The 25,237-nt window shown below is 41.4% G+C and overlaps 1 protein-coding gene across 2 annotated transcripts in view; it reads right to left on the reverse strand.

Moving 5' to 3' along the window:
* Positions 1-17,326: 17,326 nt before the first annotated feature.
* CDH6 (cadherin 6) overlaps positions 17,327-25,237 on the reverse strand; it is a 105,530-nt gene continuing 97,619 nt past the window's right edge. For both annotated transcript variants that reach the window (XM_072034997.1, XM_072034998.1), the window contains one exon: positions 17,327-24,548. In XM_072034997.1, the coding sequence (XP_071891098.1) occupies positions 24,058-24,548 (491 nt within the window). In that variant the 3' untranslated portion in view covers positions 17,327-24,057. The remainder of the gene's footprint in view (positions 24,549-25,237) is intronic.

Genomic DNA, 25,237 nt, shown 5'->3' on the forward strand with positions numbered 1-25,237 from the left:
TGACACGACCTGTCAGTGGTTTCTGGTGATTATTCTTTCCCAGTAAGCCCAGGCTAGCCTGCTGTCAGGGGACAGACGTTCTGGATTCTGCTGTCTGTGTTCTTTTGTTCACCTTTGGGAAATACAGTGAATAACCTGAAAAGCAGCTGCATAATAAGCCTTTGTTGATTTTTTTTTCTGTGCTAAAAAAGAAAAATTGCCATACCGATACAGTAGGTGGGGCAGGAATCAATTCCCTCATCTGTCACTCTCACATCTCAATACAATTTAATCTTTCTGCAGAGCTGCCCATTAGACCATCTTCCACTAATCTCAAGTGGGTCTGCTTGAAAAATAGGTTAACTCCTTGTGTTTTGAAGCCATAATCTCTCTTTGATATATGAATGCTCACTAAAATGGACTGCAAATCTAGGGATGTGTTGGTCACTTCGAATTATAGGCAAGATAGAAATTTTAGTTTAGTGAGAAGAGCCTTTCAAAAATATTTCATGATTTTCTTCCCTTGTATTCTGATGTATTTTGTGTTCCCAGCTTGAGTTACAGATGGTGTGTTTCGTAGCAAATTTTTCATGTTTATGAACATGCTACGTCTGCCTAGCAATGAAATGCTAGGTGAGATCATCCATCACAACAACTAGTTAGTGTTTCACTGGATTCCTCTTCTAAAACAGTTCTCTGTAGGAGGAAATAAGGGTAAATGCACTTGTCTTATTTTCCCTTATTTTCTTCTGTTTGTGGTAGCCTACCTCATTGCTGTTGCGGTGAGTTGTTCAATCCAGAGGAACTCTCTGAGGCTTGCAGAAGAAAAGACTTTCTTAGGTTCTTTTGTCTGTTTTGTCTGCTTGTAGGCACATTCCTGGCCTGGAAGGTAATGAGCTGAGAGAAAGGAGCATTGCTGGGAGCGTTGCTGACCGGAGTGCATTGGCGGGTATCAGCACGCTGGAAGATCTGCCAGGTGCCACGACAGCAGGGCAGTCAGAGAGGCTGGCCCTGCAGCTGCAGCTGAGTGTTTTGGCCAGAACAGGTAGGCTGAGCCTCTGAAGAGAAATTAAAGGAAAGATCTCCCCTATTTAAAAAATAAAATAATAATAATAATATTAATAACATTAAAAGACAAGGACGGCTCCGCCCTTACCTTCTCTAGCTCACCTGGATATTTTGTTTCTATGCCTGGTTTTTCAGGTACCCTCAAATTTCACAGATTTTTTTCTATGGGCCTTAAAATGAAGCAGGTTATGTAATCTGACCATTCAGACTTCCCCATACACCAGGGAGCAAGTGCATTTCAGAGGCACTTTCCTTCACCTGCTTGCAAAGAAAGCACCAAAGATGTGCACTTGAAACCTTGCTAAATAGGTTCATTCCCTTTATCTAAATCATCTTGGCATTCCTGAACAGGTTTCTAAAATCTTTCATGAATAAGCATATAAATGATATACATGTTACTTCCATTACAATCCTATCTGATTGTCTCAAAAATGTGATTTTGTTGCTCTTCTCAGTACCTATGTGGAGGGAATAAAGCGCTGTTTATCCTATTGCTGAGAAACGAAAGCGAGGACAAAATTGTCACTGGGGTCTAGGTCTGTGGAGGTCTATGGTAGAGCAATGATGCTTCATCCAGGGGATGCTCCAGTCTATGGATCAGGTGTCTTTGTTTCAAAGCATGCTACCTTTCTCTTCCTGTGCCTGAAAGCCCCTGAGGGAGAAAAAGAGAGCTTGGCTGTGCAATCTGGACACTGTCACCCTCATCCCTTTTCCAAGGGTGAATCTTGGGAGACAATGACCAAGGAGGTCTCTAAAATTGGGGACCCTGCTATGAGAAGCTAGAGCCCAAGCAACGTGTTTTTTGTACTCTATTTAGAAATAAATACATAAATAAGTTTAAAAGTCCCCTTTCAGCAGACATTTCAAAAGTAATCCATTAGCAAAAGACAGACTTTTGAGCTGACAAATTGTGAACTTTTACCAGTGGCAGAAGCAGCTCCTGTGTCGGCGGTCCAGAAGTGATGTGGCAGTGATGGGTGAGTGTTTGTCATTGGAGGTAGCTTCTTTCTTTATTTAAAGATGGGCATGCTGGTCATGGGGACCCACGTGACCCCACTGAAGCCAGCTGAGCCAACATTTCTAACAAAATTTCGTTCCCTGCGGGCTTCCTCCTGTCATTACTTCAGCCACTTACTGTGTCAGAACAGTACTGACATGCTGACCAGCTAAGAAACGTTTTTGCTGCCAACTAGAATTACAATTCAAATGTTGTGGTTCTGTTTCCAGAGGAGTACTTGAACTGGCAAACAAAAAGCAACCATCTCCCAGTCCAGCAGCATTTGAAAATGCAAATATTTTTCACTATCCAATTATACAGTGGTGTTTTTTGTTTGTTTGTTTTTAAAGAAAAGAAAAAAAAATCTAATTAAAATTCTCTAAGATAAGAATTTTTAATGGCCTCATTGGACAAATCATCTAAAATTGCTGCTCTTACCTTATGTTCTTGGGCTGATGAACATTATCAAATACATGAGCATCTTTTAGACTTGTAATCACTTAAAAAAAAAAAAAAAAAAAAAAAAAAGTAAATATCCTGGCATCTAAAGGAAAAAAATAAGAAAACGACTGTTTTAATTTTTCATGTTTAATATTTTTGGTATTCAATACTGCTGTCTCCTTCCAAAAATCAAGCCATATATTTTAAATACATTTTCCACTGGTCAGAATGTGTTGAATTTTGCTGTCAACATCCTGGCTCCATGAGCATATGTACACGAACAGGTTAAAATTATCTATGTATTATTGCTCCCATCTTTTTGAATTCACATCCCAGTGTTTTAATTTTGTTCATTAGTTTAACCCAGTCTGTATTGTATTGCCTTTTATTCCAAGGAATATTTCAAGGTATCAGTTTCTTGCAATGACCTTGAACTCTTTGTCCTTGGAAATGATACTTCAGCATTTATATCAGAAATAAAGTACCAAAAGCAAGAACAAAAGCCTTAATGTACACCCACACAAATAAAAAAATGAATCTTTCTAATGTAGTTTTATTAGAGTCTGTAGGATACCGTTAGAGATGGTGAAGTCTTTAGGCATGTAAAGATGTACTTTTTGCAGCTTATGGTGTGAATTTGTGAAATTAGAGTGGCATCTATTTCAGCCGGCAATTTATAAATGGACATTTGTATGTGTAAGCAAGGAGAAAGAGGCAAGAAAAGACAGAACTGTTACCTAAGACACTAGGAAAAGGCCTATTTCAACATTGACTGCTGAGAAACAGATTGATTTGAATAGAAAAAAATATATTAACCACTTTCAAATATGTAGTAAATATATGGGGTTTTGTTCTAACGTAAATACAGTTGCGCCCTCTGCTTGAGATAATGATAGTTTAAAAAAATGCATTGGGAGTGGAGTTTTTTGTGAAGCCTTTAATATAAATCTAAAATATAAGATATAGCAAATCAATACTTTTTATGAGAAGTAGAAGAGAGGCAATAAAACTTCAGTATCTTAAGTCACAGAGGTGGAAAATAGTCTTAACAGTTCTGTAATAAGCATCTGGATTTTAATTAGGAACATATTTGAATATGTGTTTGAGGTTAACAGAAACATAGATGTATTTATGAAACATATGAAGTTTTCACTTATTACAGCATGAAACTTTTTTTAATGGGAAAGAAAAACACCTCCTCTGTGCTTCTTGTTTAACAGGTATTAAAATATTGTTTGTATTGTAGTGGTATCGAGAGATCTCTGCTAGTGCTAGGGCTTTTCATGCCAGCCACTATATGAACACAAAATGACAGGTAGTCCCTGACCCAGAAAGAAATAGGAAAAAAGCAACAACTTGCTCAAAGTCACAGAACAGGTCAAGGGTAGAAATGAGAACAAAACCTGAGTCTGTCGAGCCCCAGCTGAGCCTCATTCTCTCTTCATACCATGTAGCTATTTATTTACAGCATTTAGCTTTAGAGGTGGGAGTTGCTTCATTTCTGCATTAATGTAGACATTTTGAATTTCATGCACAGCAGACTAGAATGTGGTTTTACATAATCTCTTTCAAATTGAAAGCTCATGGAAATAATTAAAAAAGTGATGCATGGAAAAGAAAACACAACCAGTTGGTGCTGCGTGTTAAGCCTCCCTCCGCAGCCGCTGTGTTTGTCTTTGCTGCCTTTGATGTACACCTCCTGCTGCAGCAGCTCGGCCTCGTAGCTCTGGGGTCTACCCTTCAGTCTTTGTGACAGGCCATGAGACAAGTGACACTCGGCTAGAACAAAACCCATTTGAGCTTAGCGTGGCTCTGTGCAAGTGTTTCAAGCACAGTCACAAGAGAAAATAAGTGTGTAAAGAGCTGCACACTTATTTATGCATGGTACTTTACTGAAGAGTGGCAAAGCAATTTCTTTGTCTCCTCGAAAAGATGTTTCTGAGGATTGTTTGCCTTCCAGTGATGGCCACAGAGTGACAGAAGGAGCCATGGGTTAATGTCTCTCAGTGTCCCCTCTTCCCAGCCTCATGCTGAATGCAGCCTGTGCTCACTCTGGCTGGGCGGTTTGCAGCCTCCAGCCTCAGTGGCAGTAATGGGAGGTGGAGGTGGGGACAAGACTGCTCGCCCACTCACTTGCACACGCGTGCAGAAGTGTGGAGTTGATGTATGCACTTAATTGGACAAGCGTGTGCGTGTGTGTGCACGTATGAAGAAGTCTGGGCCTGTGCAAGAGTGGGAGTGAAGGAGGCCCAGAGAGAGGGCTGCATGGCTCCTTCAACTCCTAGGCAGATCTGTCATTTCTGGCTATAGGATTGGTTTTGTTTATTTTATTTAACGATACTGACCTTTGTGTTGAATAGGTTGGCCTGTTGCAAAGCTAGGATTTGTGGCCTTTTGGGACTTTCACTGTTTGGAAGACTACGGGTATTTTTTACTGCATCAGGTCCAAAGAGAAAGACTTCTGATGACCCAGCTGCCCTTATAACTCATTTGCCCTTTACCTTTTGACAGACAAAGTGACTTCAGATTTAGTCATATGTTAGAGACTGTCTAAATTTGAAGAATGTCCTGGAAATAAAAGGTATTTTATAACAAAGGGAAATTGAAAGCATTTTTGAAAATTTCTACTTAATTGCATGCACTTAACAACAATCTTGGGGGGATACTAATTTTGAAATTTTAATGTGAGTTTTAGAAAGGGCTTATCTTGAAAAGTAGAAGAAATATTTTGACTATATTGGAGGGTGCATTGCCTCAAACTGTACCTTCTTCCACAAGAGAGGAGATATTATGCCAGTGTTACTTTGGCTCTGAAAGAGCACTCCATTTCTCTCTTACAGTATAAGAAATTGTCCCAAAATCTTACTCGATTCTGGGACACTCAGTCCGATTGCACAGTCTGTTTTAACTAAATGGATGGGTACAGAAGGGTGTTTACAGGAGATGTTTTGCAGGACATCTCCAAATATGTGGTTTTTAGTCCCCAGACTTGCAGTGGCCCTGATTCTGCAATGCTTACACCTATGATTAATTTTAAACATGCAATTGTCTGCGTTGAGCTGAGTAGGTCAGTTGGGAATTGGGACTCATGTTTCAAGTTGCATTCGTCAGTGGCAAGATCTTTGCAAGCTTCATGTGTGCTTGCAGCCCTCTGTTGTCTGCAGTGGGAATGTCATGGTGGTCATAATCTGGAGACACAGAGGTTTCACAGGTGGCCCTGTATCTGAATTAATATTTCTGTAAATACACAAGCCCAAAATCCTCTCCTGTTTGTTTCCCCTTAACTCTATGGGTTCTGCTGGGTGGAAAGGATGGAGGGGAGGAAAAAAAAAGGGGGAGGAAGGGGGATTTTAGTACTTTTTATGGAAAGTTAAAAACCCTCTTTCCGACTTCACACAGGAAAGGGACCTGCTGAGTAAGAAAGTGCTAATTTCACATAGTTGTTTTTGCAGTAGAGCTACGCTAAGTACCAAGCCCGAGAGCATAGTCACATTAATGAAAAATAGGTTATGATAAATTATTCAGGTAGATGAAATTACTTTGGATTCGGAAGAAGTTGAAACTTTCAGGCCAGATCCTTTTCTGGTATAAAATGATTCAGTTTCTTCACTTTCAGGGAAACAATGAGAACTTACATCATTTAGCTGAGAGTCTGACTCCATAGTATTAACTATGATTGGCAGCATAAGCAATCATTTAAAACTCCGTGGCACATATTTCATCTACTGTGGGTGACAGCCATAAGGTGAATCTTTTAAATTCTGACATGGCATAGCCTTTCTTTCGAGATCTGTGGTGTGATTTTAAAGCAGGTGAGATAAAAGCCATGCCTCTCCAAAGGCACCTTCTCTCTGATGTTAAGGGAAACAATGTAAGAATATGCCCACTAAATAAATCATCAGGGACTTTCAGAATAGATCACATCCTTCTGTCTTAAAACTTGTAATACAACTCGAGGTGTTCACCTGAAGTCAGCTTCTTTTGTTCAGCAATTTTTCTGCACAAGGAGGCATGTGTAGAGAAGGCAAGTCTGGAGGAGACATCCCATCAGATGTTCTGTGGAGAGAGAGAGAGAAAAGCTCCTCTCTTGACTTCTGGCATGGCTCTTTCAGAAGTTAAATCCTCATTGATTCCTCTCACTTCTCCGAGGAGGAAGGGATAGTGGGGAAAAGACTGAGGGCTGTTATTTTGCTGGAGGTGAATACCAGCAGCCTGTGAGTGTACCTGGCTCTGCAGAGCAGCCTTTGTATTTTAAGTGCCTGAGCCATCGTAGTTCTGTGGAGGAAATGTGCTAATCTGGCTTCTGTTGCTCAGGGATGCGTTTTTAGTGACCTTTGTCTTCAGTTTGTGTGCACTTGAAGGCACAGAATAGCGGAGGGGAGCACAGGCTGGCACAACAGGCTTTCAAGGACCGTGGCTGAAGTTAGAACTTGTGGCAAGCTGCAGCTATAGAAGAAGCAGGAGCCCCAAACCCGAGGGCTCCTGGCAAGTTCATCTGCAGCGCTAAACTCCAAGGTTGAAATACAACCTACCACGTAGTAGACACTGAGTCCTACTGCTTGCTGTAATAAGTGGAGAGGGACGGCAACACCTCCAGACTGGTTCATGGCTTAGGTGGGATGATTCCCTCACAAGATGCGCTGTCCTCACTTGTCTGCAAACTGAAGGGTGACAGCTCATTTATCTCGGTGATTAGTCCAGTGCCCATGGTCAGAGGAGCTGAATCTGGGCTTTAAGCACATGGCATATTGCTGCAGCTAAGACAAAAGTTGAGGCATCAAGGCACAGCCACCTTAACACTTTGCATAAGTCATTGCTGTGGGGAGGATGCTCCGTTATCCCCAGATGACATCATAAATGGTATGTGACTAATTAGTGAGAAGTTAATGAGACAGCATTCACAGAGGTTACATCCCAAGGTCTGGCTGAGGCCATGGAAAATGTGGGAGAGGGGTAAAAACTGCAATTTGCATTGTTTCGCTAGCACTGGCATGGATGGATATTAATTAAGTCCAGCAAGGGCAAGTTTAGAATGGCAAAACAAGGAGCAAAATGTTAAAGGACTATGAACTTTGCCCTCCCTTTCTCTCCCCTGTGCCTTCCATCGGTGTCCCTGGGCTGTCTCGAGCTCCTTGCTGCTCCACCAATATTTCTTTGCCTCCATGGCTGTGCTGTGGTTCCATCCACCTTTCCCTACCTTATGGCCCCCTCCGTGCTGAGAAACTTGGGTTCAAGTGTTGTTTTCCAGAAAAATCTGAAGGACTACTGGAACACCACAAAAGTCCTTTTGGAGTAGGTCACCAAGGTTATGTAGGCACCCGAGTCCTTTTTAACTGCATGTCAATTGCCCATCTGCAAAAGCAGAAAAGAACACTTCTTGGCCATACAATGTTGGAAGTGTAAGTCTGTTTTCGGTTTCTGAGTGCTCGCATACAAAGGCATTGAGCGCTGTGAGGACTGAAGACAGCCTGTTGAATTACAGTGCAGTTGGTGATGGCAGAAGTGGAAGCTATTGTACTGACTGTGTTAAAGGATCCAAATGGCAAATTTATGTTCTGGGTTACTTAAACTTGAATAGAAGTATAAGGCCTCATTCTAAACTCATCCGAGTTGATAGGATCCTTCCCTTGACTTTAATAAGTGTCTATACTCAGCTGAAAGTTGAACCTTGAAATGAAACCTTGGCATGTGAGTAACTGAGACTTTAAAAGCATGAATTTACAGTTTGTCAAAATATCAAGGAGACAGTGCTGATGAAACAACACCTATTCTGTGTACTAAATCATAATGTACTTATTGAAACACAGATGTCTCTTGAAAGAAAATACCTATTGAAAACCACCCCCGTGTTGAACAAAGGTCATCCATTTGCGCAGCTTTTACCGGTGGCCACTTACATCTGAACAGCTACGGGCTCTCTTTGCAACATGATGATTTGAAATGCTTGGGGCAAATGCAGCTGAAGGAACATACAGCCGAATTAGTGCTCACTGCAAAAGAGGCATCTGTTTATATGTCCGTATATACTGATTGAAGGAACCGGATGGAGAGAGGAGAAAATGATGAGCTGAGCTGAGGAGATGCTGTGACTGAGGTATAACTGATGAAAAGTCAAATAAGATCCAAAAAAAAAAAAAGCACCGACGTCAGCTGTCACAAAAGAAAAAACTTATGAACAAACAGGTGTAATGAGAAAGTAGGTATGTTGCAAGTAACAGAAGTTGAGCACTGTGCCAATCTGAAGTCAATCAGATGATTGAGGGGAAAACTCACAGAGTGCCAGGGAGGAAGACTTTTTTGCTTCCTCTCAAAGCTTAAATTTTACAGATCTGTTCTCTCCGATTTTTTTCTTCTTTGTCTAGTGTTCTTAAATCTGGGCATTAATTACATCTCAGCTATCTCTGAATTTATTTCACTAGCCTAATTACTCTTAGATATTTGCTCATGTTTAGCCTAAACTTCTCCTTCCTTTGCTTGTGGCCATTACTTCTTTATCTGTTATCTTCTGAGACTTGGTGTTATTTCCTTCCTTCATTTACATTGTTACCTTGAAGATATTTACAGGCTATGTTCATTTTCCTCCCGAGGTTTCACTTCTCCCCCTGTACTGCTCTCTTCGGTTCCTTTATTTTTTCCTCTCTTTCCCTCATTTGTATGCTCACCCTCTTTTCTATCACCAGTACAGCTCAGTACCTTAACTAATTTTACATGTGATCTTCTTTCCCATGTTTGACTAATAGTAAGGAGCAGAACTCACCTTAAAATGGTTTGGGGGCAGGGGATGTCATAAAAATACTACATAATATTGCCAGTTTTCTCACATTGTTTTGTGCTTTTATTATACATCAGCAGCAAACATCTTGTATTACTAAACTAGCTGCTGCAGTGGTGCAAAAACCCACAGCAAAACCAAAACTAAAACCTTCGTTTTTTCAAGGAGGACATTATATTCCCATTACTGGTGCACAGTTATTTGCAAGCAGCCTGGACTTGGATGGAGCCTGTGTAACTTGTGGTCTGTGTCTGTCCCTGGTGTGTGCATTTTAACAAGCAGGTAGTGAACGTGTGCTCTACAACTAATGTACAAGAATGGCACTCAGGATGTGTTTTCTGCTTCGGATGCTTTTCCTTTCCTTTTTCCTGCCAAGGGTCAGGCCAGGTTTCCAGCTCTATTTAAGCACGTTGACCTGCGTGTAGAGGTCTAGTGGGATTTTCAGGAGTGACTGCTAGGCTGGCTGAGTTTCTAATGCTTACATTTTTGATCTTACCTTCCAACTTTGAATTCCTTTTGACATCTGCAACCTGGTTGTGGTAAGTTTTCTAGGCAGAAGCTGCCTTTTTCTCCATGCAGTACTGGGAACAGCAGAGCACTGCTCTTCCCAGCTCCTCCTCTGCACCAGGCTGCAAACAGCAGCAAAACAAGACTGAAGCAACACCAGGGTGCCATACAGGGTGAATTTAATGCAAAGTAAAAGGAGCCAAGCCAAACAGACACAATGCAATCTGCTCATCTGATGATGAGGGAGTGAAGAACTGACAAGCAGAAACACCTTGCTAACTGATCCAAGGTGAGGCATTGTGTTTCTGTTCCTTGCAAGCAGTCTGATAAAAAAAATATCCCTAAATAGGATGGAGGAATAGAAAGTGCAAGAATATACTTTTTCTTGCAGCCTTTGGCCTCATATTTGTTACCACTTATAAAAATTGTCTAATAGAGGGGCAGCCACAATATGAGAGTGTGCTTGTGCTGGCAATACAGTGCTGCAGTGCCAGGGAAGGGGAAGCTCGAAGATGCCAGGAAAAGCAATGGGCATCACAACCAACAAACTGAAGGTGATGCCGCTCCTGAGCCCTGGCTGCTGTCATCCAGAGGGTTTGGTTTCAATGTTGTGAGAAACCTTAGGCGATCTCACACAAAGCGAGTGAGAAAATGACAGCCCTGTGATGATGCAGCCGGTTTTCCTGATCAGCGTGATTGTAGGAGAGCGCTGTACTTAGTTATATTGATTTGTCTCTGAGAGCTCTTTCTGCCACATAAATCTCATCGAAAATCTTTAAAGATCTTGCCCCAGAAGGCCACTGTGTTTTCTTTCTCAGTAAAGAGAAGCAGAGCCAGGAATTCATTTCTCCAAGTTTCAACTAGAACGGCCCATTTTTGAGGCAGGTCTGAATGCATCCCTGCTTTACGTTCTGAAACATGTAAAAAGAGCACTGCACTTTATGATTAACTTTCGCATCTGAGCAGTGCCACAAAGAGCTGTATCTATCTCCTCTCCCTTTCTTTCTCACTTCAAGGGACTCAAATAAAGAAAATCACCTTTCTTGTACACGGGGGAATTTGGAGGAGCGTTGTGCTTTTTTGTAGCTCAAGCGTTAAGTACAATAGGCACCACATTATAAAGATACTATTTGTGCCAGTCTTGTTAAAAAGCCTGATAGTGTTTCCCTGATGAATTTTTTCAACTAGGGTAACTAAAATGATTTGAAAAATAAATATCTGAAATTAAAGCATCAGGTCTTTCAACTCAGCCAGAGATAAGGAAGCACAAAATACAAATTCATAGTAATTCTCCATACAACTCTCAACAAGTCTGAGTCATAAACTGTGTCTTTATGCCTGGCAGACTCATTTGTTCTAGTATATATAAAAGCAAGTAGGAGAAAACAGAGGGAGCCTGACCTTTTTTTTTTTTTTTCCCCAAGACAAAAATACCCTTTTGAAAAAATGAATTATTACATCAAGTCAACCTGTAGCATGGAAAGAAACTGTTTGTCTGAACACTTTCATGTGTGTGATTTTTGACTGTCTGTGGACAGAACAGCTTGTACTCTGGGGCTTTAAATATATCACTAACACTAAATGTTTAGTAACATTTTATCTTTTTCCCTTTTGATAGCCTTGTAAATTATTCCTTGGCTTGTTGTGCCACTCTGCACTGATGTAGCTGTCTGTCTGCACACTGTAATAGAAGACTGGGGACTGCATTTCCTTTTTCTTTTTTTTCCTAAACAAACTAACTCCAATGCATGCCAAATTGTTATTTATTCGCTTAAATTGTGCAGCTCAGGGTGATATAAATATAGTTACTGCATAGCAAAGAAAGCTACCTCCATAAAATTAGGACATGGCAAACATCTGATTAGACAAGCATGCTCAGACAGGTGCAGAACCATTGACAACAAAGGAGAGTATTGCATTAATCCAGAACGTAACAAGAAATTTAACAAACTCACATTTTGTCACTTATTGCAGGGGGGCACACTGGTACATTTGTACAGAGCCAATTCAAGGAAGCAAGCACTGTAGCAATCCTTCCAAATGCAGTGAGTTTGTGGATAGGGCATTAATTGTGTTAATGAACCCTGTCCTAGAGTATGTTCACATGTTGATGAGTTTACTCGTCAAAGCTTCTTTGCACAAGTATGCTTATTCTGACTTTATTGTAAATGACTTGAAGTTGTTACAGTAAATAGAGGAGAAATCTAATGCAGTAAAGCAGCAGGGTTTTGAGGACTAGAACTGACAATGCCTAATACCATGTGTGATAATTTTGTCGTGAGTGTGAACCCTCATACCTGCAGCATATCAGAACTTATTCTGATATACCCAGCTCCAGCTATTTGCCCTGCACAACGTTATCATACCTTTTGGTGTGGAGTGAGTGAAGAATGACTCAAAGAGATGATGGAAAATACAGATAATGTTATTTAAAAGGATTGTTCTGGTCTTCACAAGTGCAGAATTGTGTTTTCAAATAACAGCTCAGTCTGGCTACAGTTTGGATCCTTGTCCTGCTGTTGAAGAAAATAAGGTACCCATCTTGCCCAGATTTATGCATATTTTTCATTTATGTACCTGGACTAGCGTCTTTGGTTTCAATGAACTGGCAGATGGAAAAAACATCAAACTAAGTATATATATAAAGTCAGTTTCTGAGCCCCCATCAGGTTCTAGAAATGAATTCATGTTTTTTGGAGCAGTCTTTGGATTTCTGAGTTCCCCTTGCTCAGCTCTTGTGTGCTTGGTTCAGGGTTATGGATGTAAACGTGCCCAGTAACCCTTGGACTTGACAGTCCAAGTTATAATTGTATCAGGAACAACGTTTCTCCAGTCTACCACTCTGTTCTTCCTTTGCCATGGTGCTACAGGTGGAGGGATGGGAAGATAATTTTAGCTGGCTGCTGATTTGATCATTAAAAAGGCTTCTTAAAGCTACTTTCTGCTCTATCCTTTCGGTGCTGTGCTTAACACCTGGTACCTGGTGGGTGCCCAGACCTAAGGGCAGCAGTGAAGCGTGAGCAGCCCATTTACACTGAGAGGGGTGACCCAGAGCATGGGCTTTGTGCCTGGCAGGGTTTCAAAACACAAGACGGAGCAGGATAAGGCTGTGCCATCATTCACATTACAGCTCTATATGTACAGGGTTAGTATAGAGCACACATGTTTATGAATGTATGCAGGCTGTGCAGAGGATAAAAGAAAGGAGATGCCAGAAGATGAGCTGAATGAAATGTAAGTCTGCCGTTCAGCTTTGGTCCAGTTAGTCTAGAGGCTGGGCATACAGGAGGAGCAGCCAGAGCTGGCACAAGATAAGGACCACCAGACGCACCAGGGATGTGACCTTTCTGCGGAGAGGGACTGGGAGAGAGCAGGGAAACAGCTGGCATACAGTGAGGTTGTTTGTTTTATTTTATTTTATTTTATTTTACTTTTATTGTGCAAGGTAACTGTTTCTGAGCAATGAGAAGAAATGCTGAAATCTCAACAGAATATTTTGTATGGTATGTTCCTTCTGCCGGAAATCTTTCTTCATGCGTGGTTCTTTTATTTCATGGCCCTCTGGAGCAATATCCACAGTCTGAGTCCCTTTGCCCTCTGCTGCAGCTCCTCCTGGCCATCACACAGTTAAGGCGTGTTGCCTTCCAGGAGTCCTGTCTCACTCCTGCCAGAATCAATGATAAAATTCTGACTGCAGAAGCGATCGAGCCCATGGGCCAGATGGGTATTTGTTATCAGAACATTCGAAAGGCTCTTACTGCAATAAAGAGCTATATGAAGTATCTGCTCTAAAGAAAAGTACCAATCTCTCGTCTCCAGGGCATTCATAATCAATATTATATTACAGGTTGATTAAATACCAAGATATTAGAACGGTGAATCTCCAAGTTTAGTTTTGACTTTTCTCTGTTACTCAAAAACAACTGTAAAAATTGTTTAGAGAAATGTTGACAATACCGGAGAACAACAGAATCAAAACAGCATCGTAGCTGCTGTGTCTGAATGTGTAAGCTTGGCTAGGGGGAAATGCTCATCACTGGATCCGTGCCTGGCAGATGCTGTAGGTGTAGAGTATTGCAGCTTTGTGGGCTAAATATTTTGCCCATTTATCCTGTGATCTGTGCAAGTGGGACGATTTCTGTGTATAGCTTCTTAGGCTGGAATCCAGCATGTGTATAAAAGGTGGGTGCCTCTCAAAAAGCTGGTGGCAGTCACAGGAAGCCAAATAGGAAGGTGAAAATCTGCAGTTTTCACGAATCTGTGGCAAAGTGTGTGTCTGGTACTGGAAGCTGCAGCTTTGATGCATTGACGCTGTGATGAAAAATGGGTAAGCAGGAGACCCAGGGCCATGTGAGGAGGCATGACTACACCAACCATCATCTGGAGCTGTAACACTTGGCTTCTCCCTCTTGCCACAGGACTCTATTTCTTTAGGCTTTGCATGTTTGATAATAGGTATTAGGTTCATGTCCATCAAACAGGAGTGATAAAGGCTGGGAGTGGAGTGAGGAGGAGTTGGAGAGAGCCTGGCTCCAGCCTCAAACTGTACAGAGGCAGGGACAGCAAAATGCCCAGCGTTATCAAAGCAAAGTTGCATTTAGCTCAGCGTTTTGTTTCTAAGAGGAACCCTTTGGTATGTGGAGGGAAAAAGCATATGGAATGAGTGACGGTGAAGTGCTCGCCCTCTGTGAGTCACCAGCATGCAGACCTTTAAGAATGCTAAATAAGAAATTGAGCTGGATAATCAAACCCCACTTTCTCCTCCTGCTTCTCCAGCTTCCAAAGCACCCCCACTCTTCCCCTTACCAGAGCTGTTTTATTCAGTCCCTTTCTCAGTGTCTTGTTACCAAAGTTAGCATTTGTTCTTTGGGGGTGTTTCTGGTTGTATTATATTTTATTAAAGGAGGTTTGAGAGTTTGTTTGTTCTAATAAGCTGGAGCTGTAATTGGGAAATGGGTTAAGCTTGCTTCCAATTAAGATAATTGACGTGAAAAACCCAATTGCGTCCTGAGAGAGAGAAAGAAATAAGTTCCCCAGCTGAGTTGTGGAAGAGAACAGCTTTGTCTAACAATGTAGGTAGAAGCAGATGTTTAGAAAAATGTGTAAAAGCAATCAGGAGGGGATTTATTCATTTGTTTATTAATTAAGATGCATGCATGAGCAGACAGCCAGCAAAGTTCTGAGTGAAGAAAGGCAAAGTTCTAGCAGGGGGTAGAGAGAAGCTCAACATGGGTGATTATTGGCTTTTTGTACAGGAAGAACCACCCCATTGGGGGGGGAGGATTCAGGTTGATGTGTCCCCTTGCATACAACTTTCCTATCTATGTTCCCCTGGTCCTAGTAAATCTCTTCTCTTTTGCTCAAATGAAGTGAGATGCATGATGAGGTCCCATTAGGCCAAAAGTAGATCCACAGCTAGTGTAGAGGGGTCTGCGCACTCAGTGCTTAGGCATGGCTTAAAAATGCATGATGAGTACTAGGGCAATTCTGAGGTTGACAGGGAGTGGCTGGGGACTTCTGATGGTGCTGAATTTTGCTTTCTGCTTTGGTGGGAATAAGCAAAGGCTGACTGGGCAGAGAGTGGCTGAGAATCTGTTAGTTGGTATGGTCAGTCTGGAGAAAAGGGAATGCAGAGGATGGGCGTTTGCTAGACAGCCATCTGTGCTTAAAATGGGACAATATTCCAATGTTGGTAAGAAAGGGGGAAGGTTTTAAAGGCTCTGGGTGAGAATATATATATCTTTCTTTTCTTTTCTTGTTCATTTTTCCCTTTTTTTTTTTTTTCTCCCCCATGCCCTATGGTCTGTATCTTATCCTACAAAGTTGGATTTTATTTACAGTGTGAAATGTAACATCATCTGGTATTAAAATTGGAGGGACCAACACTGATTTCACTTGGCTGCTCATGTAAATGATCGTTACTGCAATTCCTATGTAAGGATTAAAGCCTTAGTGAAACATATTGCTCTCTTCTTGGGTTTCTTGTTTGAGCTGCCCTTGAAATTCAGCAATGACTGGTAAAACTTTTTTAAGACACTGTAGCCATTAATGGCTCATCTACGTAACTTGTCTCTGTGATACTTTGATAGGATTAATGAATGATGAACTTTCAGCATGTTTGTGGTTTGTGTGTTGCTTGTTGCAGGGTGGAAAGAGGCGTTTTACACAGATAAAACTGGTAAATGGCCGTCTGAGAACCAGATATGCTTTCTAGCTGAAATACCAGCCTCTAGCTGACTTTCCTGTGATTGAGCTGTTCTCTAATACAGTAAATCAAACAAGGAATGGTTCCAATTCCTCTTTCCCATAAAGAAAAGTGGTAGGGCCCATCTGCTCTGATTCTGGCACTCAGCCCTCTGTGTATGTGGAGGTCTGCAGAGCCTGGACCGCTGCTCAAGCAGTGGGCAACCAGGATTCCTCCTCCTCCTCTTCCTGCTGCTGCTGCTAACGTCTTCATTTAAAAGATGGAGCACTCAATCTGATATTTTCTGAAATCTTGTAGGGCTGCTCTAACACCATAAGTAACATTGGTAGCCTCTCTGTGCTGGCTCCTGCAAGTGTGTGACCTTACTGCAAGGTCTGGGGGGAAGGAGATGGGTGCAGGGCTTAGTTTCTGTGATTTGGTGTTTGGACAATGAAACAAAAATAAACGAAAACTTCTAGTTAATATGTAGACCTCTGTATTTATCACTCTATGGTCTATTATTGAGTGTCCAACAAAACTGTTTCTGAGCTAATCATACAGAAGACCTTCTTGAGGTCCACCAAGGATTGCAGGTGGATGCTTAGGTTAACTCCTTTAACCAGTTACAGAAGTTCCTCAGTTCATTCATAAACTACAGGTAGATCTCAGTGTTATACTACTTGCTCTTTTTGGTTAGTAATGCTTTTGGTGAAGTACTGATTTGCTGTAACTTTTCCCAGTCTGTTTTTTGTCCTTCCATTTAGGAAGGATTTTAAATATGATCAAATTTCTGGAGATGTAGACAGATCTTTTATTTAGGAAATGTTAAAATGAATCATTTTCTCTGGAGGTTGTTCTGCTTATGTAAAAAGATATTGAAAATGACATTTGGACTCTTCTCAAGTGAACCAAGATTTAGTCTTTTTTTTTTTTTTTTTTTTTTTTTTGGTACCTCATGCAATGAAAGGCAAATAACTGAACAGTGCCACTGTAGATTCTATGATCTTTATATCCTTCAGGGATGGTATTCCACATGCTTTACTTAGGCAAAGCTCCTGCTGACTTCTAAGGAAGCCAGAGCTAGTCAAAATGTGGCTTGTTTTCATAGATTAATATCCCCTTGATAGTAAGCATAACTAATGAATGCTTTCTGAAATTATATCACTCTTTTGGGATGCCTCACTGACCACAGGCTACCAATCCTACTGCTTTTACAGAATGTTGCAAGCCAGACACTTACAAATGGTGTTTTAAAGACTGAGCCAGTTTACCTCTGTACTTCAAAGTGATTGCAGAATCTTTTTGAAGGCTTAGTGTTACAATTGCTTTGTAAATACAAACCATATCTTGAGAGAAATAGGGAAAAAAAAAAAGCAAGTTAGAAAAAAAAAACAATTTATTAAGTAGCATCATATAAATAACTTGTTACAAAAATCAATTTGCAAAAAGGCAAATTCACTCTGTCTGTGAGAAATTGTTGTTCAAATTGGTTTCTCATTAAATCCTTAAATTTCATTTCCCCCTGCTCCCCACCCCCAAAAAAGAAGCCAGTACAGTGAACAAGAAATATAAGGGAGAGAGTGCACACTTGCCATCTGACCATAACAAATTGCCCACCCATGCTGCAGAAGAGATGATCGTTCCAGCATGGATCCCTTTGTAATAGAGGGAAGCTTCTAGGTGTAAATCTCGAAAAATGTTGTCACCTGCAAATGTTCCTCAGTGGTGAGCAGATCCATCCGATGCTCAGGCTTCCCATACTCAAGGGGACACATCATGAGAGACTGTGTAGCTGGAGCATACCAGCAAGTAAATCTTCCCAGGTGGTGGCACTAGTTTCAATTTATGCTTGGAAGTATTTTTAATTAAAAAAGATCAATACCGAAAAGCATTTATTTTAAGGGTTTAAAAATCACAAATCGCAATAGGAGTTTGCCAGATTGATTTAGCTCAGTAACACAGTTAAGATGCACATAGCATTTATTATAAGGCCTTTTTTTTTAAGTTTAATTTTCAAAGCAATGAAAGTAATCACAGAATGAAAACAGTACAGTGTTTCTGAAGAGTTTTCATATGTCAAAATCCAGAACAGCTTTGTGTTTGCAGTGTTGTTTCTTTGTTGTGTTCACCTGAATGCTTAATAATACTATACATTTGTTTCCTTAATAAACACTAAAGTAATAGATTGTAGAAAACTAAAAGCTTATAGAAAGTGTCTCCAAGTATATTTACATAAATAGTGCAGTCTCATAGGAAAGGTCAAAAGCCCATGGGAGTGGAAAGGATTTCTCTATGTGCTGGATTTGCATCTTCTTTGTCAAATTAAATTTGCAGAAGGAAAAATTTGGAGTTCGCAGCTCCTTTTTTTCCTTTTTTTTTTTTTTGAGAGAGAGAGAAGACATGCAGAAAACAAAATAAGAGCAGCTTCTGTAAAAGCTCCTTTGAAATCTAGTAACTCTATGTATAATATGACAGCTTTGTGGCTTTTAAGTGCCGTGGGCCTGCCTTGCACGTGACTGATTACCTCCCCCTGTCTCCCACCCCCTGCAATTCATTTTCCATTATTCTGCCTGAAAATCCTGGGTCTCTGACTCTTGAACTCCCTGCAACCCTAGACATGGCTTTTGGATACCGTTCAGGGAAGTGTTTAGTGTGTGACCAGTGCAGGCATGGGCTGAAAAGTATAATATTGCAAAATGATGGGCAGGATCAAGATTGTCTCAGCTGTGCCTAAATAAAAGTGCTGAGAGGACAGGCTGGTGTTAAATCATGGAGTTGGCTGCTGTGTTTTTCCCCTTCTTCTGGAGCATGAAGCTGTAGATATTAAATATACTTTTGTTCCTTTTTTTTTTTTTTTTTTTTTTCTTAAATAAAGAATCAACCTCTAGGAAAACAAGTCTTTCTGAAGGCTAAATTGAAAATAATAAATGTCGTGGCTCTGACATTTACTGGGGAAGGCTGCTGTTTCACAGGTCTACAGGGGCTGGAAAAATACCCTGCCTTTCACAACTTACAAAATAGTTCATACTTGTCAGAAATAGCATAATGGCTGTTAATTTGTCAGCTCTCATTTGACAAGGGAGCTCAGACTGCAGTGTTAATTGAAACACAAATGGGCAGGGGATGGCAGCATCCAGTTGGGACGGTGGCCTTGTAAAACACTTCAGTACTGCTTATAGCCAAATGAAACATGGAGAGATTTGAAACAGATGGTGGCAGGAAGAGGTAACATGATGGTGTCTGCAGAGAGTTACCTGCTCAGAATCACTGTCCATAATTCACTGAAAACACTGCAGGAGGCCATCAAGATATATCTGATGCAGAAATTTAGCACATTTAATAATCAAGAGAAAAGGACTTTCTTCACTAGAAATTTGCATGGAAATGGCCTTGATTTAATTTACTTGGTCTGAAAAAGATGATGTCTGTCTTCCTATCCACACCAGTCTCCCTCTGGCTGTTGTAGGCAGTCTGGAAGTGTAGAAGTGACTGTGCACTGTTGTCCCTGTTCAACACAGTTAAGCCTGACTTTGAAACATGCCTAGCTCCCAATGTTCCCTTTATTATTTCCCTTCTTTTTATGCATATTGTACATGTGCACACACATTCCCAAAGGCATTTCTCCCTGTTCCACTTCTTTATGACCACTGTATTTCTGTAGGACTAGAAATATTCAGTTAATGGTTTTTGTTGGTTTATTTCGTGACAGAGAAATGAAAATGGTGTGCCTTGTAATGCAGCCTGTTAATTCCAAAACTGGATCATTTGAAAGTTGCCTCTCCCATTCATGTTTAACAACTATGAAATACCTTTCCATAGAATGAACCTGACAGCTAACAATATAAACAATCATCAGAAAAATATATCTGTTTCTTAGGACAAATTTAGAAAATATTGTTGTTGTTACATGTAGAGTGTTTCTCTTCTACTTGGGATCTTTCCCAGACATTTTTTTACAAGCAATAGCTGAAACATAGATAACTTGTTCTTGTGGGAGATTTTTTTTTTATCTTATGATTAGATAGTGTATCCATCCATATCAGGTCTGGGAACATATTCCAGCCCTGTGGTACTACCAGTCGAGCCGTCTGGAAAATCCCAAATTCCTTTGTTCAGAGCTCACTGCAAGATTTTGCCTTAGCTCTCTTCCAAGGGCCGGTCTGCATGGGGAGCTGTCCTGGCACAATCGTGTCGGCACCGTCTGCAGGCGCGCTGGTTTGCTGCATCTCCACATACTGGTGCTGCTGTGGGATAGAGGGATTCTTAACCCGAAACATTCATTCTTCTGGAATAAAAATCCCTTTTCTGGAATAAAGTGGCTGATTTGGGAGTTGGGATGGAATACGCTGTGTTAGAAATGCTATTCTATTTCAAGTGTGGAGATGTTATTGTTCTGCAATAGCAAGGCTGGAAATGTCTCCCTTGTAAACAGGTCCCTGTGAATTCCTCGGTATCTTTTAATAGCTCCCCTATTGTTAGATCAGACGCATTTCCAAATTAAAAGCCAACTGCGTTGCTCATCTCTGCCTGGCTTAGCTAAATTTACTAGTAATGTTTCTTCTCTTCAAATAGGTGTGGTTGTAAGAACAGCAGGCTTAAAACAGCCTTGAAACCCACTTTATAGCCCCTAATCTAACACTTTCTTATCTATAAATGACAATTCTAGCGATGTGTGAAAGCATTGTTAAATACTAATTCTATCATCTAGCACGCTGGCATGCAACAAGGTGCAAAGAAATACTACTGCGAATTTTTGTATCCACTGCAATATGGCACTTTCAATATTTAATATGCAGTACTGATTTTATAAATTGCACTTTGTGGTACTGCCAAGCAAGAAGAAAAGACAGAATTGAATTCTTCTTGCTGTGAGAGGGATGCTAAGTCTGTCTAATTTGCAAGAAAAAATGGACCTTAAAACCTAGATGCATAATAAAGAATTTGAATGGAGTTTGCCTTGAGTTTTCCTAGGAGAATCCATTTGCTATTCAGGCACCATATTTGTGGTGACACTGTATAATTTTATATATAATATATTTACACAACAGGCACAAGAAGCCACTCTGTTATCTACTGTGTCACACAGTGGACAAGATAGAACCAGCTTTCAATAAAAAATAATAAAAATAATAATAAAAAATAATAATAAAAAAAAAAAAAAAAAAAAAAAAAAACAAACTTGAGCTTGAACTGCCACTAACAATCACTAAATTCGACAAAGTCACCATACAAAGGTAGGGAAGTAGTTACAAGGAGGTGAGCAGTCCTCCTGTTGTGGAAGTAATGGGCGCTGCCTGGCGGGGTGTCTGCTCCTGTCAGGGCTGTGGCCGGGTTGCCTCCAGCCAAGTGGCCACAGTTCCCTCTCCACGGTGAGCCGGGGAGGTTTTGTGGGGCTGAATATGCTCGGGCAACCCCTGGCCTGCAAGGTTTGGCAGCCACCTCTGCTGTGGCTTGCTGGCCTGAGGTGTGGGGAGGATTGGCCTGATCGCTCTCGGCATCCAGCTCTGCCCTGAGTTTTTGAGGCAATTTGCTGCAGGTAGACCTCACAAAAAGGGCGAGGAGCCCCTGAAGGGTACGCTGTCTCAGCGTACGCTGTCTCCAGGGATTGAGCGTAGCTCCAAGTGAGGAGCCTGTGTGAGCACCTCCTTTTCCTCCTATGTGTCTGAAAGCCACTGACAAACCAGGCGGCCTGCTCCTGTGCCAGGGCCAGGGTTGAGGCAGGTTGCCTCCTGGATACACTGATTTCTAGGAGACTACAAAGGGATAGGCTTTCAAAGATTATCATCTTAAGTTGCAGAGAGGCCCTGAGGAGAACAAGAGAAGGGTCTGGCTGTGTCACTGCTGCCGTGCAGGCTCAGCCCTGCTATGCAGTGGAGTTGGGCACCTGACCCCTGAGAGGCCTCCACCAGCGGCACTGGGGATCAGCGCTCCCTGAAATTCTGGCCTCCTCTGCTCTGAAAACCCATCTGAGCTGCAGCACTGGGCACCTGTAAACCATTAGCTGCCTTGCCCTAAGCCTGCGAGCGTGTGGTGCTCCCCACTACAAAGGCATCCTTCCCAGTGCTGCGGGACACCGCAAATCCTGCATTTATGTCGTCGTGCTTATATGTGTCTCATGCTCTGGAATCTTACTGCTCTCTTTATTTAACTCTCTGGGAGTAATGAATTCCAGGGATTAATTTTTAATCCCTTTTAATTTTCTGTTTATTAACTTTTTTCCCTTGTCTCTTCATGTTTTAAAGTAAATTGGAGCCGTTGTTTAGTTTTCAAACTGATTCACGAAAAATTCGAGGGGAGAGGAGGAAGGAAATAGATCCATGCCTGTAATTCTAGTATTAAATACAGTTTCAAAATAAAATACATTAGATTAGTTATTTATGAGGTATATTACAAATAAAAATTCTTCTTTCCTTGGCACAGTGCCATAGGCCATATCCCTACTTTGGGTCCAAGAGGTGCTCCTAGCTCCTGGAATTGGGTATGTCCCATGGCTGCCCCTTAGAGTTTTCTCTAACTAGCCTCTCCTAGATCACTGGATTTGAAGAGTAGCCACTGTATAGGTTTGACAACCAACAGAAAGAGTGAGTGGTGCATAAGTCATACATAGAGAAAATTGTTCTGGCCTGAGACTATGGCATCTTCCCTGCCCCCATCCTTGGACAAAAATTACTTCGCTTGGCAAAGAAGATAAGCACACCCATGGAAAGACGTGATTAAACTGTCACCTTTTGGTGATGTCTTTAACAATCCTGGCTGAGTTGTTTATGAAAAAAAAAAAAAAAAAAAGTTATACACCCTGCTTTTCAGGCCATTAGAATGATAATTGATTTTCACTTATTTTTGCACTCAAGGCTTGAATCTGAAAGGGGGCTGGGGCGAAGGGAGCCAAAAAAGCATGAGAAATTACTTCCTCTGGCAGAATACCAGCATTGTCCATCTGTAAAGTATTTTCCAAATGACTTATCTAATTCTTGCAACATCCTGATGAGGTAGGCATTATTTCCCCACTTTACAGATAGCAAAACTGGGCAGAGAATCAGTCAGAAGACACCCTGGCAGGGGAGTTTAGGACATAAAAGCACTCCTTCCTCCTTTACACTTGCTTCTTTTGACTCAATGGGTGGCAGTCACCTTGAGGTTACAGCTGCCCTCCTGCACGTGGGAACAGGATATGAAAAGCCTGACTCCTACCTCCCCAGCACAGTGGCCTTCACCACTGAACTGCAGTGCAGGTGGAAACTATCACAAGTACAAAGAAAAGCACAGCTACGTTCTGCTCCTTCCTCTAAATTGTGGTTCAATCTGGAGTTGGATTAGATGACTTGTTCCATATCACAAGGCAAGTCTGGGTCAGAACTGGGAAACCACTTAAGAACTGGATTGGGGTTACTGACCACACACACATGCACGCACATCTCTCCAGCAATGCTAGGTCAGAAGAATATATACATAGCAGTCAATGAACTATATATATGTGTGTTTCTATGATTCAGTGCATTGGGGGCAATGGCAAGTTCTGAAAAAAACACTTGGATTTAAATGACCATTAGGCCTCACTACCCTCCTCATGAGTAAAATGCATTTGTTTTTTTCTCAGCTGACTCTACTTGTATAATAAACCTTCATTCCATCACCACTACTTTTGACTATAATACATAGGTTAAACTAGGGTACCTCATTACATTGGGATGTGCAATACACAATCGACAGAGCAGTCGTCTGAGCTGAATAATCTGAATACAAGTAAAAAGAGCAAGTGAGCTTAAACAGTAATATACTCCAATTTACAATATAAGCAGAACAAGTAAAAATATTGCTCCCCATCTGATCTTTTTTTTTCCCCTCCACTACTGCTGTGCCTGTAAGGTTGGCTTAGTAAACCGGATGCACTAAAAAATAAGAAGTTTGCCTCTTGGAAGCTCATAAAATGATATTAGAAAAAGTTTTCTGACAGCTGATCCACACAGACTGCAGTCATTAGACAACTGGAACCGGTTGGATAGAGAACCCTTTCACAGAGCTGTGGAGAAATAGAAAGAAATAGCCACTTCACATATCTCAATGCTGTTTCTGAAAATGAGGGAGGAAAAAAAAAAAAAAGGCAACATATTAAGAGTCTTTGTCACTGTCCATCGTGCCATACATATCTGCCAGCTTTTTAAACCGTGGCCCCCAGTCACTGAGGTAATCATAGTCCTGATCTCCGTCCGTGGTCACCGACTCCAAGGAGCTGAGGGACTCTGCCACAGAACCATTACCTTCATATGCGTAGGTTGCTAACGAGTCATACGGGGGGGCTGCTGGATCTGTATCGTTTTCCTTTAACCTTTGGTTAATGAAATCTCTGACATCCGTGTTATCTCGCGCTGTCGCAGTCCGCCGTGGCATAAAAAGCGTTTCTGGCACAATGTCTCTGCGCAGTTTATTATCGTCTATGGCTTCGGGATTCCTCAGCGTGCCGATATCGAATGCCTGGGTGTCTTCCTCTCCACCACCTTCATCATTATAACTGACAATGTTGTCTCTGATGTCTTCTTTGGAAATAATCAAAGGCTCTTTTTTCCGCTGCCGTCTCAGTGCTGCAAACAGCACCACTGTAACTAGAAACAAACCAACAGGGGGAGAGGAAGGGAAAAGTTAATCCCCAACTCCATTAAAACCCAGGCGAAATGCTGCACCAGTGCTTACATTTCAAGTTTTTCTAAGATGTTTAGCAAAACTGCAGACGTACACATCCAACTTTTAGACTGTGTTCTGTCTGTGAGTACTGTGAGAGATGGGGTGGCATGGGTGGGTACGAGATGAAAGGAGATGTCAAGCTTGCAAGAAGTGGAGTGTCTTTCTGTCAGGCATGTTTTTACCAGAGTCAAACAGCAACTTCATTGCTTGGGGAACAGAATTAGTTTCAGGAGAGCTGGGAAGGGAGAAACACCTTCCCCAAACAACCAACCTGCAGTGTTATGTATCTTGGACCTCTGGGATGAAATGAAACCTGTGCTGTGTACAATGCTAGTATCTACTGGGCTATGATAAAAGGTTAGCAAAGCTGCTCTTCAAGATCAGTAAATCTTTCCTCCTCTGGAAACGTTTGGAATATGGAGTCTCAGCCAGCAGAAAGTCCAAGCTGTATTAACTTTCCTGGCATGCTTTTACAATGGATGCCACATTAAAAAGTCTATAGCTTGCCTTAAAAATTACATAGCTTAAATCTTAAAGCCTGCCAACATACAGCAATGGTTTTGTTTAATCTGACAGGGATGAGATTTCTCAAACAGATATTTTATGCCTT

This window comes from Anas platyrhynchos, chromosome 2 (assembly GCF_047663525.1).
Source record: "Anas platyrhynchos isolate ZD024472 breed Pekin duck chromosome 2, IASCAAS_PekinDuck_T2T, whole genome shotgun sequence".
NCBI lineage: Eukaryota > Metazoa > Chordata > Aves > Anseriformes > Anatidae > Anas > Anas platyrhynchos.